At 38.7% G+C, this 14,878-nt stretch overlaps 2 protein-coding genes across 4 annotated transcripts in view; both read left to right on the plus strand.

Annotated features, from left to right (window-relative positions):
- Nucleotides 1-10,945, plus strand: part of LOC117971667 (dematin-like) — a 28,500-nt gene extending 17,555 nt beyond the window's left edge. Inside the window, exons 5-16 of the mRNA XM_059013656.1 lie at nt 122-262; nt 800-844; nt 1,358-1,484; nt 1,748-1,795; nt 2,405-2,554; nt 3,058-3,176; nt 3,767-3,869; nt 4,778-4,842; nt 5,263-5,319; nt 7,131-7,196; nt 8,111-8,191; nt 8,542-10,945. Coding sequence (XP_058869639.1) covers nt 122-262; nt 800-844; nt 1,358-1,484; nt 1,748-1,795; nt 2,405-2,554; nt 3,058-3,176; nt 3,767-3,869; nt 4,778-4,842; nt 5,263-5,319; nt 7,131-7,196; nt 8,111-8,191; nt 8,542-8,655 — 1,116 coding nt within the window. The 3' untranslated portion in view covers nt 8,656-10,945. The remainder of the gene's footprint in view (nt 1-121; nt 263-799; nt 845-1,357; nt 1,485-1,747; nt 1,796-2,404; nt 2,555-3,057; nt 3,177-3,766; nt 3,870-4,777; nt 4,843-5,262; nt 5,320-7,130; nt 7,197-8,110; nt 8,192-8,541) is intronic.
- Nucleotides 10,946-12,342: 1,397 nt separating this feature from the next.
- The window catches only part of LOC117971674 (actin filament-associated protein 1-like 2), a 28,827-nt gene continuing 26,291 nt past the window's right edge, over nt 12,343-14,878 (plus strand). For 2 of the 3 annotated variants that reach the window (XM_059013690.1, XM_059013691.1), the window contains exon 1: nt 12,343-12,548. In XM_059013690.1, the coding sequence (XP_058869673.1) occupies nt 12,533-12,548 (16 nt within the window). In that variant the 5' untranslated portion in view covers nt 12,343-12,532. The remainder of the gene's footprint in view (nt 12,549-14,878) is intronic. The other variant, XM_059013692.1, reaches the window with a different exon arrangement.

Raw genomic sequence — 14,878 nt, forward strand, 5'->3', positions numbered from 1 at the left:
TGATCAAATCCACTCCTTCGCCTGCATTTACTATATTCAAATCTGCATTTCAATTCAAATCATCTATATTGTGTGTTTGGTATGTATAAGCAAAGTAACTGCTCTTTGTATTATTTTCCAGGCAAGAATGGATAACCAAGTGTTGGGGTACAAGGACTTGGCCGCCATCCCCAAAGACAAAGCGATATTAGACATCGAGCGCCCCGATTTAATGATCTACGAACCACATTTTAATTACTCAGACCACCCGAGAAGTAGAGAGGTTGGGCTCTTCCCTTAAATTTCATTGTAGCATTGTTTTAGTTACCAATATTTATTTATCTATGATCTATTATTATGGTCCCTTTAAAAAAAAAAAAAAACAGGTGTGTGATGTACTCTAAAAGCTGCTCAATCCGCTATACAATAGGGGTTACAATTACAATCACAGTATTTGTAAACTGCACATTGACGGTACAGTGTGGTTGAATAATATACCCCAGGTGTCTACTGTAGTATTATGCTATTGTAAGTAACTGGGGCTATTAGAAACAAATGCACATTGCATTCTTTACTTTGAAGGTATTTTGTTAAGGAGATTAAATGCACAAACTGTTGGCTCTGTCTAGTAATATAAATATACTGTCAGGTATATTTCAGGTTAATAATGGCTTGCTGATCGTTCTGCTAACATAATAGGCATGTTTTGAGCAAATGCACTGTGCTGTTTAATTAATAAAGTATGAGTCCTTCATCTTTTGCACACAGATTTTGTTTTATAATTAAACACTACTGAAAAAAATCTTTCTTTCCCTCCAAGCGATCCATGTCTCCACGATCGATATCACCCCCACTTTCTCCAGAGGTAAGAAAAACAAGAGTGGGAGTGGATGAATTTTAGAGACTAATGAAACTTACGAAACTGCTAACATTTCATCAAGTTCCTATTTCACTAACTTATCAAGCCGTTTAGATCTTTGAAGAAATACAGTAGACCTTGGATGACCAATTGCTGTAATCAGTTTCTTAGTTTATTATATGATCAAGATTCATGCAACCTCATAAATCATCACCATGGTTGACTGTTGCAGACACTTTGAAGTTTACCAGCTTTTTCATATGTCCCTTTAATTTATAACACTTGCACAGAGACACTTTCTGCCCTTGCCATTGCGTACTATAGTAATAGTTAATATGGCAAATGGCTGCACCTGTATCCTTTTCTAGCTCTCATAGCGATCATAAACAAGTAAACGAGAAGATGACCTCTTTTTAGTTTTTAACGCTGATGTTTGCAGTCATTCTCGGAGTGGTGCGTCTTGCTCTACAAGGTGCTCACGGATGAATCTACGCTTCCAAAGAGTCTTTCTCTTCCTAGAATTTCACCTGCAAGGAGCCGGGCGAGTGGGGAGACCAGAGATCTCCAGGAAGCGTCTCCGTGGCTTCTGCAGCTCACAGCCGTCGCAGCTCCAGCGCAGCAGGGATGCAGCACTTTCACAGACCAGGTAGAGCATTCTCAGAGCTGCACCCCACCCCTGCCCACAAAATGAGCCCCACCTCCAGCTGTTTTAATTGTCTGTTGCTTCACTACTGGGTCCTCCCACCTCATCTGGACCGGGGGGAATGCACAACCCCTTCAATGACTTGCCTTTGAGGGAAAGCACCTGAAATACAATTTGATTCAATTATTCAATTATTATTTGTGTCACTTCCTTAGAATTTGGTGCACTTAAACTGGACTGACCCGGCTTCCTTTTTTTCTTCTCAGATAACGGTGCAAATATCTACAAGAAACCTCCAATCTACAAAAAAGGAGGTAACAGTATATTGCACATTTTTTCTCCATAACTTAAAACTTGGTACTGGTTTGAAATATCAGCTTAATGAATGTATATTTTTTTTTTGCTTACATATTATTATTATTATTTATTTTTTAGCAGACGCCCTTATCCAGGGCGACTTACAATTCTTACAAGATATCACATTATTTTTACATACAATTACCCATTTATACAGTTGGGTTTTTATTGGAGCAATCTAGGTAAAGAACCTTGCTCAAGGGTAGAGCAGCAGTGTCCCCCACCTGGGATTGAACCCACGACCCTCCGGTCAAGAGTCCAGAGCCCTAACCACTACTCCACACTGCTGCCCTAAATTATACTTGCTAACTAAATTATATTTATTTTTCTTGTATACAAACATATGAAGGTTTTGGAAGTAAAAAGAAGTACTCGATATATTTTTTTAATTCACTTTCAATTTCTGATTCCTATCTGTACATGTTAAATGTCCCGTTTTAGATGGAAAGTGTGTGTGCATCGTTATAAAGTGAATTTGCAAAACAGAATTAAAAACTAGCCATGTTTCCGTAAATTAGCTGTGAAATAAATCTGCTTTTGTTTGGTTTGTGTGGCTGTGCTTTCAGAACCCTCCATGGCAGTCCCTCTCAGTAAACACATAGACGATATCATCATTGAATCATCCAAGTTCCCAGCCGCCCAACCTCCTGACCCAAACAAGCCTTCCAAGATTGAGACTGACTACTGGCCCTGCCCTCCCTCCCTCGCAGCTGTGGGTAAGAAGAGCTAGATACCGTCATCTACTCTTCTGGAAAGGGAATCGATATGAAAAAATGCAAACGCCTACATAAAAGCTTTACCTAAAGCACAAAGCTACTTTTTCAGACCTATTTTGAAGCTTTGCTGTATCAAACCTCAAGTCTCCCTCGTGTGCCATGCAGTGGCCTGAAACCTAGTCTCCTGAAACTTCATGTTCACTCAGCTTTAGAATTCTGATCAACAGCTTTAAATCTGCAAAAGTAGCTGAATACCTGCAATATATTTTGCCTTATAACTCCATATTAAAGCACCTGCTTTAAATGAATAAGAATCCTAATGCATTGCCAGGGTTTACTGAGAGATTGATTATCCAGGAAGTATACTGTAGCTTGGGATTGTCTTTTAAGCTGTTTGTCAAATCAGAAGTGAAATGTTCTTAGGTGGTGGTATGTATGCTACTGGCATGTCTTGTTAACCATCATAATACTGCACTTGGGAATAAGCCCCTTTCTTTCTACAGAGACTGAGTGGAGGAAACGGGCGGCTACTAAAAAAACAGGTGAGGAAGAGGAAGAGGAGTATGATGACGGAGATCTGTCAGAGGAAGTGCAGCGACTTCAGAGACAAGAGCTCAGCAAGGTACACACGGAGCTGCCAGGCAGTGGCGCTGGAAGAGGGTTTATAGTGGGGGTGCCGAAAGCCCCAAGGTTTACAGCATGCTTACCATAAAACGCTTAGAGCAAGCAAATCGAAAGTAGAGTATGCTGTTATGATCCACTTCAATTCTGCAATATAGAAGTGTTTACTTGTAAAAACAGGTTGAACAGCAGTATTTTAGTTACAGTAGGACAGTCAGAAGCTCCAAAGGCTGAACTGCGCTCCGGTGTCATGCTGAAAATGTATTCATGAGGCAATGGGCATCTAGCACTTCCAGAATGTCCTGTTCGTGTGTTTTTAGCATTGCTTCACAAAGTGGCACCCCCAGTTAGTGGCATTCTTGACGAGCTCATTTTAGCAGGTGGTGCCGCTGAAGAATTTACAAAAAGGAATATTCTTTTTTTAGGGACATTTCCAAAAAACGTTTTAGTGCGTACACTCCCATCTAATGCGTTGCAACTACTAACCAACTCTGATGAGATTGAAACTGTGCGATTCATAAAATATCCTGCCCCTGTTGGAGGCACATCCTTGGAGACGCATTTAAAAATATATATATATATATTTTTCAGATCCAATCCAACCTGGGGAAATTGATCCTGAAGGAAGAAATTGAGAAATCGATACCCATTCGGAGGAAAACCCGCTCCCTGCCCGACAGGACCCAGCTGCATAGTGAGTGTTTGAAGCATCTGTGGACTCCTGCACAATGTTCTTGTGTCTTGAGTGTGCTGTTTGGACAGGAACACAAAATACGTTTCACGTCATTGGTCTGAAAACTGGAAAACAGATTGGCTAAAATAGTCCTCTGTATCTTTCCTGAAACATTGTCAACCAGACTCTAAAAGGAATAACCTTGTATTTTTTATTAAGTAATGACAAGTTTCAATATATATAGATACACTAATATATTTATACAGGGTTACAAATTAATAATTAAAAAAAAAAAAAGTTCTGTATGTAACAATATAAATAATCCACCCTGGTTAGTTGTAATAATGATATCAGAGTTTTAATAATTTAGTACTGTATTGCCATTATTTTCTATTGCATTTTTAGATTGTGTTTATGACCACTTAGCACCACCTGCTGGAACATTTGTGTAGTGCAGGATTTGTTTTTCTTCAACAGAAACAAATGTGAATTTTAATACAGCAAAAGTTTAGCATCACCTAGAATTTCAGGATTGAGACATAATTAAAAAAAATAAACTTACATAAACATTATTTAGATATTTTATTTAACATCATGTAATCAAAGAAACTACAAATTATATTGCAGAAGTCTACCGGAAGCCATAATAGTAGTACAGTAGTATTTCATGTTAGATTTCAAAATTTCACATTTTTCAATTTTTGTCAGTTGGAAATATGTGGAAAACTGCGGTATGTAATTCAATATGTTAACGTAATATTATTCAGCAGCTTTCATTCGACTTTATGAAGCAAAATGTGTTAATTCTATAGGGTGATGCAAAACTTTTGTCCAGAGCTTGTCAATTTAGCCGTGCATAAATCCAGGTTAGTATTTTAGAATATACCTGCTATAGTTCACACACTCCAATTCCTGCCTTTTTTACACAGTTCACTCCTCAAGCACCTTCAAATCAGCCTCTCTCCCAGTCTGCAGCCGGAACAGCCTCTCCAGGGTATGCCAGTTATGACTTTTGAGTTGCATTATTAACAGATAACTAGTGGATGCATCCAGAGCACTAGAAGAGAACAGGCTTCTGAGTGGGGAAATCCATTAGAGGAGTTAAATCATGATACCGATGTGTTAAATGCTGCCAATGTTCTATTGTTTGCTGGGGGAGTAGCAAGGAGATGCATGTCATGTGTTTCTACTAATAATACTGGCATCAGCATAAGACGTGCACTTACCTCTCTTTAGCTGAACCGTATGGTTTGCAGTTTGCATCCAGCCCGTGCCTTTCCATTCAATGGGCTGAGATGCCAGTTCATCCAATTCCCATGTATTGTAATGCATAGCATGCCATGTATTGGTCACTGGTTGACAATCTTTTTGCCTCTACCTGTATCTGACACTGTCTGCCACCCCACCCCCCCAGCTCCAGTCTGCAGAGTTTTCATCACCAGAAAGTAATAACGGGGGACAAGGTATGGTAGCTGTTTGTTGATTCCTTGCTGTGGTTTACTGTCTGTACTGCTGTTTCTCAAGAGTCTTCTCATGAGTATGGCTGTATTTTTTTTCACAGCTAGCTCGGATGTCACGATTTTCGTGAAATCATGCCTTTGCCGTGTAATATCAGTTGTTCCTCATTTCTGAAAGAATAGTGTACATTTTTTTTTTTTCGCTTAAAATAAATACAGCAAACGTTTGCCTGATTGACGCACTGCCTGTTACTCTGCATTTAGGAACCTGGCAGCCAGTTTAGTTTGCTTCCGGTAAACGACTGAACACACTCCTACAGCTGCAACATTTCTTTAAAATGTCTTCATGCAATCAAAGATCGGAAATATTTCTGCTAAAGACCGCTCTGGCCAGTACACGGAGAGAACATTTCACATGCCTGTTGTTATTTTTACATTTATTTATGTTTGTATTTAGTTTGATAAAGGTAAAAACAGAATGTTTTTAAAAGGTGGACATAAAAAAAAGGAAATATTCTACAATGTAGCATTTCCTTTTTTTCAGGTAAGCATTTAAATATTTGGGAACATTTGTTGTATAATAACGCTAGAGAAAATGATCCATTTTGAACGTGAGAACGGTATTTTTTCTGCTTTAATAAATATGTTTCATCGTGAAATATCTTGAAATACCTGTTTTATTAAAAACCGTGATATGCTGTGAAATAAGGCATTTTTTCACAGTGAAGAAAATACAGCCCAAGTTATGAGTTGTTTGCATATCGAACAAGGCAATATTATACCATAGGAGACAGAGTGCCATATTTTCAAAATCTGTTTACTCCACTCTGATTTACTCCTTTCTTTTAAAGGAGAAATTTCCACATTAATGTTCTAAACCTTTAATTATATAGTTCAATTTTGTAAAATAAACAAGTGACTCTTTATTAAACAGAAGATCATTAAACATAATATAGCTACTTATTTTCATATTTAATTTGAGAGTCATCTATTTAAAATCACTGTTTTATATGCAAATAAAATACATAGAATTACCTAAAATATATAATCTCTTTTATAATCTGTAACATAAAAATTGCTGTCGTTTACAAATTTGGTGGAAAAGGCATAATTGTTTTTTCTTTTTTTGCATTTTTTTTTTTTTTTTTTACATTTTTACAGGTCTTCAGGTAAGGCTGCCTTTATTATTTATGTTTTTTTTAACATAAAATACTTTTAAATTATGAAGGTAAGAAATTTTTACTCCAAACTGTAGTACAGTTATACCGTACAAGCCTAACAATCTGCATGGGCACTGACAGCTGTGGCAAAGGTTTTGCATCACCTAGAATTTTAAGATTGAGACATAATTAATTTATATACAGTATATAAATGAACATAATTTAGATCTTTTATTTAACATCATGTAATCAAAATGATATCGCAAAAGTCTACCGGAAGCCATAATAGTAGTGCAGTATTTCATGTTTGATTTCGAAATGTCACATTTTTCAATTCGTTTTTTCATTAAGTATATGGAAAACTACAAAGCGGTGTCAAATTCAATATGTTAACATCCCATTATTCAGCAGGTTTCATTTGGCTTTATGAAGCAACATTAGTTAATTATATAGGCTGATTCAAAACTTTTGGCTATAGCTGTACAACAGAACTACTGTGTGTTTTCATTTACAGTAACTCAATGCATAACCCTGCCTCGTTATTTAAATGGGCCACACTGAGCATTGTGATTAACACATAAACAAGTTTTCTTAATTACCTGTTCGGCACTGCAATGTGAATCTGGTTGATGTGGCTTTCTGTTTAATGTTGTGTGTCTCTGTAGAATGGTGATGCACAAAGGGGAAGGATGGACAGAGGAAACTCACTGCCAAGTATGCTTGAACAGAAGGTACTGTTACTAAACCCAGAGCCTGAAATTTATTGACGATCTGAAGAAATTAAGATGGCATTCCAGTTTTGTCAATGCTGTCTTTGGTCAAATTGGCTGTAGCTAATGAAACACTTCCATAAACACGTTTTGAAAAGAGAAATATTTTATAACAATCCTGGATTTTCAGATCTCAGATTTCTAAAGAAAGATGTCAGTGAGCAACTGGCCTCTGGAGGCCTGGAGCCCTACAGGTGTCTGCTCTGAGCTCACTGGGCGCCTGGCCAGCAGGGTTCGCTGTAGCGCGATGAGGAGAAACAGTTCCTGATGGTTTTACCTCCCTAACCCACGGGAGCACCAGAGCCAATGCGACTCTCCTTTCAGAGTACCCAGCGAAGACTGGCGACTCCACACAGCCAGGACGCGAACCTGCGCTGTACGGCTCAACCTGCACACCACACCTGTGCTTTTACAGGTGAGCCACTCAGGGACCCTAAAGAAGGATATTTTGACATGCCAGGTAGGATTAATGGAATTATTTCATTAGCTAGAAACATTTTAAGGTCCCCCAGAGTTTCCTGAGATCGAAGTATCTTGTCCAGAAATCTCCCAGCTTTGCATGGGCATTGTCACAATTCAATGTGTCTCATTTTATTTTCACAAACCCACGAACACACTTGACACCATCAATACATCTTGCCTTAAGTCTTTTCAGTAAGTGGATAGTATTAATATGCATACCTTCAGCACTCCTTTAAATAAATCACAAACCGCTTCTTTTTAATTAGGACTTATCCAATAATTGCACTGATAACTTCAGTTATTCTTGATAGAATTCAAATTGGTCTTGTTATCATTAAATCTTGAAAAAATAAAGAAATGTTCTGTAACTTTCCCGGATATGTAACGGTTGGTATTTCTGTCCTTTTTTCCAGATTTATCCTTATGAAATGTTAATTGTGACCCACAGAGGGCGTAGCAAACTCCCGGTGGGAGTCGACAGAACAAGACTCGAGGTAGGAGATCTGGACACTGGGTCGCTCTCACAGAAAACTTTACACTTGATAAATGTTTGAGTGTCTTACTTGGAGATAAAACCGTCCGAAAGAAATCAGAGCTGACAGATTGGCTCCTGACTTCACAAGTGTTAAGAGCTGTAGTTGGGGTGTTTTTATGCAGAAAATACTGGACTTGGAGTGCATAGTTAATAACCGGTGTTCACACACTGCCACTCTGACCTTGAGCGAAATCATCTTGGATCTTACAGCACCCTGTTGTATATTTGTGATCAATTCTATTACACCAACATCTGAGTCTGCTGTGTATTATAACATGTTCTATCATTTTCTTTATTTCTTTTATATAGAGGCATCTGTCACCGGAGGACTTTGAGCACTTGTTTGGAATGGAGATCAAAGAATTTGACAGGCTATCGCTTTGGAAACGGAACGACTTGAAGAAAAAAGTGTCACTCTTTTAATCCAGAAAATTTTTTAAAAAAATGTCTTCACAAAACAAATGTGAAGGACAGGAAATCTTTTTCTGGCCAGTTACTGTGCTATATCATATCATGTGATTTAATGAGTCCTGTCAATGAAATATTTATGTAGAAAAAGAAATGAAAGCAACCATAGACACAGACCTGCCCAGGGTCAAAGCAACTCTATATATTATATCTCTCACTGCAGCTATGAGTAGGAATGTACAAATAAAGGCCGTTTCCTGTTCCTGATGGAGCTTATTTTATGTTTGTTCAGTTTCGCCATCACAGGTGTAGCATTTCAGGCTGGGCGAACTTGCCCTGATTTACCCCTGTGACAGGGATGGCGGATGGTGACGTCAGAAATACAAAACAATAACCTGCACAGGGGCGGAGGGGGAGACCCCGTTCTAAAAATAAATAAATCAATCAATGTACAGGGCTCCAAGCCCTGTTACAACCCCATTTGCCCTTTTAAATTTCAATGGGATGTGTACAATATATGCAATTGGAAGAGAGTTAATATTTTTGTAACATGGTACACTGTAAGACCTTCACAAGGCTGCACTGTATAACCATGTGCACAGCAGACATAACATGCATATATTTATTCATATTTTTTTTTGTTAAATGCATTGTCATCACATTGCGCTGGCTTGCTCATCAGTAGTAAACAGTAAACCTGTTGATGTATCATGTTCTTGATTGATTTAACATTTGAGAGTTTCTGGACCACAAACGTACCTACATCAATGTAGAATTTCCATATTCCTTGTTTCATTTTCATCCAGCTTTAAACACCAGGTGGCGATGCAACAATGCAGAGGAGCAAACAGGCAAGCCAGGAAACAACAGCTTGTCGTGGGAAGGTAAACGTGAACTTGAACCTTGCAAAGCTACACTGCATAGCTGTTGGCAAGACCTGGTCCAGAATCTCTCTGTGGCTGTTCACAGCTTAATGCTTTATGCTGTCCACAGGTTACCAAGGCAACCCAAGTGTCAATCACATTTTGTTTTACAGCGTCATACTTAAAATGTGAAACAAAAAAACAGTGCTTAAAACAAATAATGGCCACCCTCATTGAAATAGACTGCACTGGGCTACAATCACTTTTCTTTTAAGAGTGTAACCTTTCAGCTTTCAAATCAAAGTACTGTGAGCCACAGCATCTGCTCCCCCTTTTGTTGTTCTGAAGAACATTGCCTATTATTTTTCATCTATGGTGTTGTATTACTGCATACTGTTGGAAAACTCCTTAGGTGAAGAACAAAAAATGAACCAAAATGGATTTAAATAAAAAAAACCTGGTTATCGCTCCTTTAAGAGAATTCAGAAGGTACCACCCCAACTGGAAGAAGCACACTGAACCAATAAATAGCTGCTTTTTAAAGGGCGCCTGTTTTCAGAGCCGTGCGTTTTCCAAGTGGGAAAGGTTCAGTCTCTTTCCCAGCAGCCTCTCAGTGTTGATGGAGTGGGGGGTTTCTCCAAACTGCAGTCTTCACAGACCACTAGGCAGACTCTCAGAAGGTAACAGCTGGAACTGTTTTCATCAGGAGTGCAATCAAAATGATTTTGTCCGACGCTGCTGTTGTAAGGCACACTAGCTGTACTCCGTGCATTACACTGCAGTGCATGCCAGCCAAACATCTCTGCAATAGCAAGCTTGTATCTGTTTTTTCTAAAATGACAAATAATTTCAACAGCTTATTTCTGAAATGTGTGGAGTGAGATTGAAGACCTGTAGAAGTGTTTAGCGATTTGAAAGGTGAGAGTGGTTTTCTGGAGGGGAGCTACTGTAGTTTTAGAATGCTATTAGAAAATGAATTGGTTGGGTTGCTACTGCATGATACTGGTTTAGTATATTCCCAAATAAAGATTATGACACACACAAACCAACACGTTTCTGTGTGTTATGCTGTCGTAAGTAGACTGTATATCTGTGTGCATACTGAACACAGCTGTGTATATTTTTGTATTCTTTTTTTTCTATCAGTGAGTCCAACCATTTACAAAAAAAAAAAAAATGACATTGATTTATTATTCCTGTTAAAAATGATCATCGTTCTCGAAGATTGTGGATCCTTCATGTTTTTCTCCGCTCTTTGTGTGTGTGTGTGTGTTTTTAATGAGGATCTGTTAAAAATCTATTGCTCAATGCCTGACTGTTTTCCCTAACAGGGTTGAAGTTAGAAAGCAGTGATATATTTAAATACCTTTATCACTCTTAAATCTTTAGAAGTTATGAGAAATGTCAGCAATAAAAAAGCAATGGATGTGTCCTTGCTTTCAGCACCCTTATCCGATTTATTTTTTCAAAAGATTCATTACCTTCACTTTGGCACATCAGACAGCATGCAATGCAAGGGGACGCTAATGCTTGGGTCTTACTTTTGGAGTTAAACACCACGTTAGTCTATTGGAGAAGTTTACATAATGCAGAAGATGGTTCATATAACATTACATATGTGATATGTACTGCTAACATTAAATATGCTCTTCTTTAATAGGAGTAGGGCCTATTACAGGTACAGGAATGGACAAATAATTAGAAACACCTGCCATAACACTGTCAATTGGGTGGAAGGTCACAATTCTTTGATGATCACCTTTAGGGAAAGTGGGTGTGTGAATCTTCAGTAAAGGACTTCTGGGACACCTGTCAAGCACACATCTACCATACCTGTCAAACAAGCATCTACCATACCTGTCAAGCAAGCATCTACCATACCTGTCAAGCACACATCTACCATACCTGTCAAACAAGCATCTACCATACCTGTCAAGCACACATCTACCATACCTGTCAAACAAGCATCTACCATATCTGTCAAACAAGCATCTACCATATCTGTCAAGCACGCATCTACCATCTCCCCTCTTACAAAGTCTGTTCAATTTATATTTTCATCCCATGAGCCTGAAACTTGCAACAGATAAAGGGATGTTAATAAAACTCCTATTGCACAGCAGTTTCACCCATTCCAGGTTTTACTACACGCTTGATTAGCCACAGTGTATAGGTAACAAGCTCACTGTGTCTTATTAAACTTGTAGTAAAACCAGAAATGGATGCAACGAGAGTCTTATTTCCATCCCTGAAATGCACACATTTGCATTACAATAAATGACAACACCTACGTTTTTGCTACATAGGGCAGGTGTTTCCATTTCTATGTCCAGTAATTGCACATGGTAACTGATATAGGAGAATTACCTTATTATAGGCAACAACTGTTATTACAGATCATTTATTTTAAATCGTGAATTGTGGAATAAATTGCACTAAATGCAGTTAGTAAAAAAAATGTTTTGTAATTTTCAATATTGTATCTTAAAGCAATCCAATTAGGGAAATAATTATACACATTTTACAAAACAGAAATGTAATTAAACAAATGGTAGTTTCTGGACAGATGGTAGTAGGGTAATTATTATTATTATTATTATTATTATTATTATTAGTAGTAGTAGTAGTAGTCGTAGTAGTATTTTACATAGCTGCCCACGTAACGGTGGTGCTATTTTATATACTGCAATACCCGCATCACAGAATTTGTAAGCGGCTTGCTTTCCTTTAGATGGCACTATGCTGGAGACTTTAGGATTTTTTTTTTTGTTTTTTTTTTACCCAAAATGTCCCTCCTGAAATATGTTGGTTCAGGGGTCTGTGCGCACAGTGCTGTAACCATTCTGAAGACAGGCGAGGGGGAGTTCTGTTCGCGTTGCTGTCTGTAGCTAGTCTGCTTGACTGCAATTCATTCAGACGCTAAGCAGACCTGACAGCCACAAGGAGCGCAGAGTATACGCAAGAGTGTACTAGTATGTGACATCTGGAAGAGACACGGTGTTGTTGCATATTCTTGAATCGTATCAACAATGGACCAACAAAAAGGTAAACTTTCGCTACTTTTTTTGGAAAGGAGAACGTTTTGCTAATAAATACCCAACGGAAAAGAGTTACAAGGTCTAAGAAAGTATCTGTAATTGACAAAGAGTGACACAGAGTGTTCAGCTTTTATTTTGTTGTGTTTTTGTTGTCAGAAAGAATGATTCTGCAGCTTTTCGTCTTTGCGTGCTTGCATTTTGTCGCCATCCTTTGCATAAATAAAGTTTTTGGCCAGCTTGATTTTTTAAAGCATGATGGAGAGGGACTGCAATGAGCGGTACGGTTAATATCGTAACAACATTATTATTATTATTATTATTATTATTATTATTATTATTATTATTATTATTATTATTATTATTATTATTATTATTATTAAATAAATTGGTGGTAATGAGACACGACTCATCATCTCGAGAGTTACTTTAAGATGTTATATAACCTAAGGAGAATAAGGAAAAACACCGTACGATAAAACTAGCAATGTTTGAGACTTGATTTGGACAAAGGACATACAAATTAGCCTTTTCTTTTAAAGCACACTGCATTATACCGTATTTTGAACACACATACGGGTAGTGCATAGTATTTAGCAAGCTGCTGAGTAACACACTGCGTTTCATCCTCACTGTTGTGTTAAACTACATAAACACTGCAGCGTAATGTTTTTGTGCTAACAACAGATCATTCGAGATTCCTGGAAGAGACTGACATCGGGTACTGGGCAGACGTTATCTTACAGGATTTCTTTTTCTTTTTCTGACCACAGATGCTGTTAGATATTTATTTAGCAGATATTATAAGCTATGCGATTCTGCCACGGCGTTCAACCTCATGCTTAGAAGCTTCTGTTGCAGCCAGCTCTGTCTTACGGAGTGGAGTCGAGTTTGCAGCTGTATCATTGTAAAGGAATGTATGTAATAGCTTCAGAGCAGTAATCGGAAATACACCCCCCCTCCCCCCCCCCTCCAAATCCCCAGAGAGAGACTGAGTCCGCAGAACTGTTTATGTAAAACTAATGGAAGTCTCAGATGATTGGTATCTTTTCAGAAAACTGCCGCTGTGCTGCAGCTTCAGAAAACGTAGCCGATTTGAAAACGATATGACATCATTGTTCGTGATCATTTTACACGATTATTAAACTGTGTCCGGTAAAGAAAGCTCAGGGGACTCTAAAGTGCACCAACGCGGAGGCGAGGGCTGCTCTATAGCGTGGATATTGAAGAGGAGGCTGGCAGTCTTCATGTCACCCTTTACGTACATCAATACAGTAGTTTGACATACAGTCTAACCGGAGCAGGTCCCAGTGTTTGTTCTTTGTGTTTACAGACGTGGCGGTGGATTTTGTCTTTGTTAACGGTCACGGTGTTGGAAGTCAGACGGTACATGTCTGTAGCCAGCTTGCACCAGGTGGTAGTGAATCAGTGTCTGCCTTGAACACAGTGAGTGGGGGAGTGATCCTTCCCAGCTCCCTCATTGCTCTTCCAAAGAACTTCATTAAAACAGAGGAATCCTTACAGTGTCTGAGATCTGTTATACAAAACCGTTTAGGGTTTGTTATTGTAAAATCAGTCAAGTGGAGTAAACATGCGAGATTGCAAAGCATTAGGGAGGTGTCTAAGCATCAAGGCGCTGTCAGAAAGTGTGGCGTAGAACAAGAAGCATCCTTTACTATTGGTGTACTATTGGGTTTCTGTTGTATTACTCTGGCAGACCCATTAGCATTACCAGCAATGGCAACACTGTGGGATTGGAATAAATACTGCAGTGTGGTCCTGATTGGGTAGTCAGCTGTACTGATCTGGTAGCATGGTTCCTGAATGGCTTATCAGTGTGTATTGGTTGAGATCATAATAAGAAAATCTAACTATGGTACCATTCAATCAAGAGCTGGAATCATTGTAGCTCATTCGTTTCCATCAGCAGCAGACCGAGATCAAATCCATTTCAATTGGAACTCCCTCAGCCCCAGTTAGGATTGCAGGCTGGCAGAACTCGCTCTCTCCAACAAACTTAATAAGTGTCCAGTGCTAAGGGTTTGATTGTAGAAAAAAGACATGTAGGCTGAACATGAAGGCTGTGGATTCTGTTATATTGGAGGCTGGGGAATTCATTTAGAAGTGGCATCACACAAAAACGTGATACAGTCAGTTGCAGATTGGATTGAAGATGGCAGGCTGCAGATGGAACCGATTGCAGCCCCAGTTTGATACTGGGAATGAGAGGAGATTGAGTTTTACAGACTGGTTTCATAGTGCAGATGGAACTGTGGCATTTCCATGCCATTATAAAGCTTGTGGGTGGGCGCTCCCAACACACAGAAACCCAGGATAACT

Source organism: Acipenser ruthenus, chromosome 46 (genome assembly GCF_902713425.1).
Source record: "Acipenser ruthenus chromosome 46, fAciRut3.2 maternal haplotype, whole genome shotgun sequence".
Classification (NCBI taxonomy): Eukaryota; Metazoa; Chordata; class Actinopteri; order Acipenseriformes; family Acipenseridae; genus Acipenser; species Acipenser ruthenus.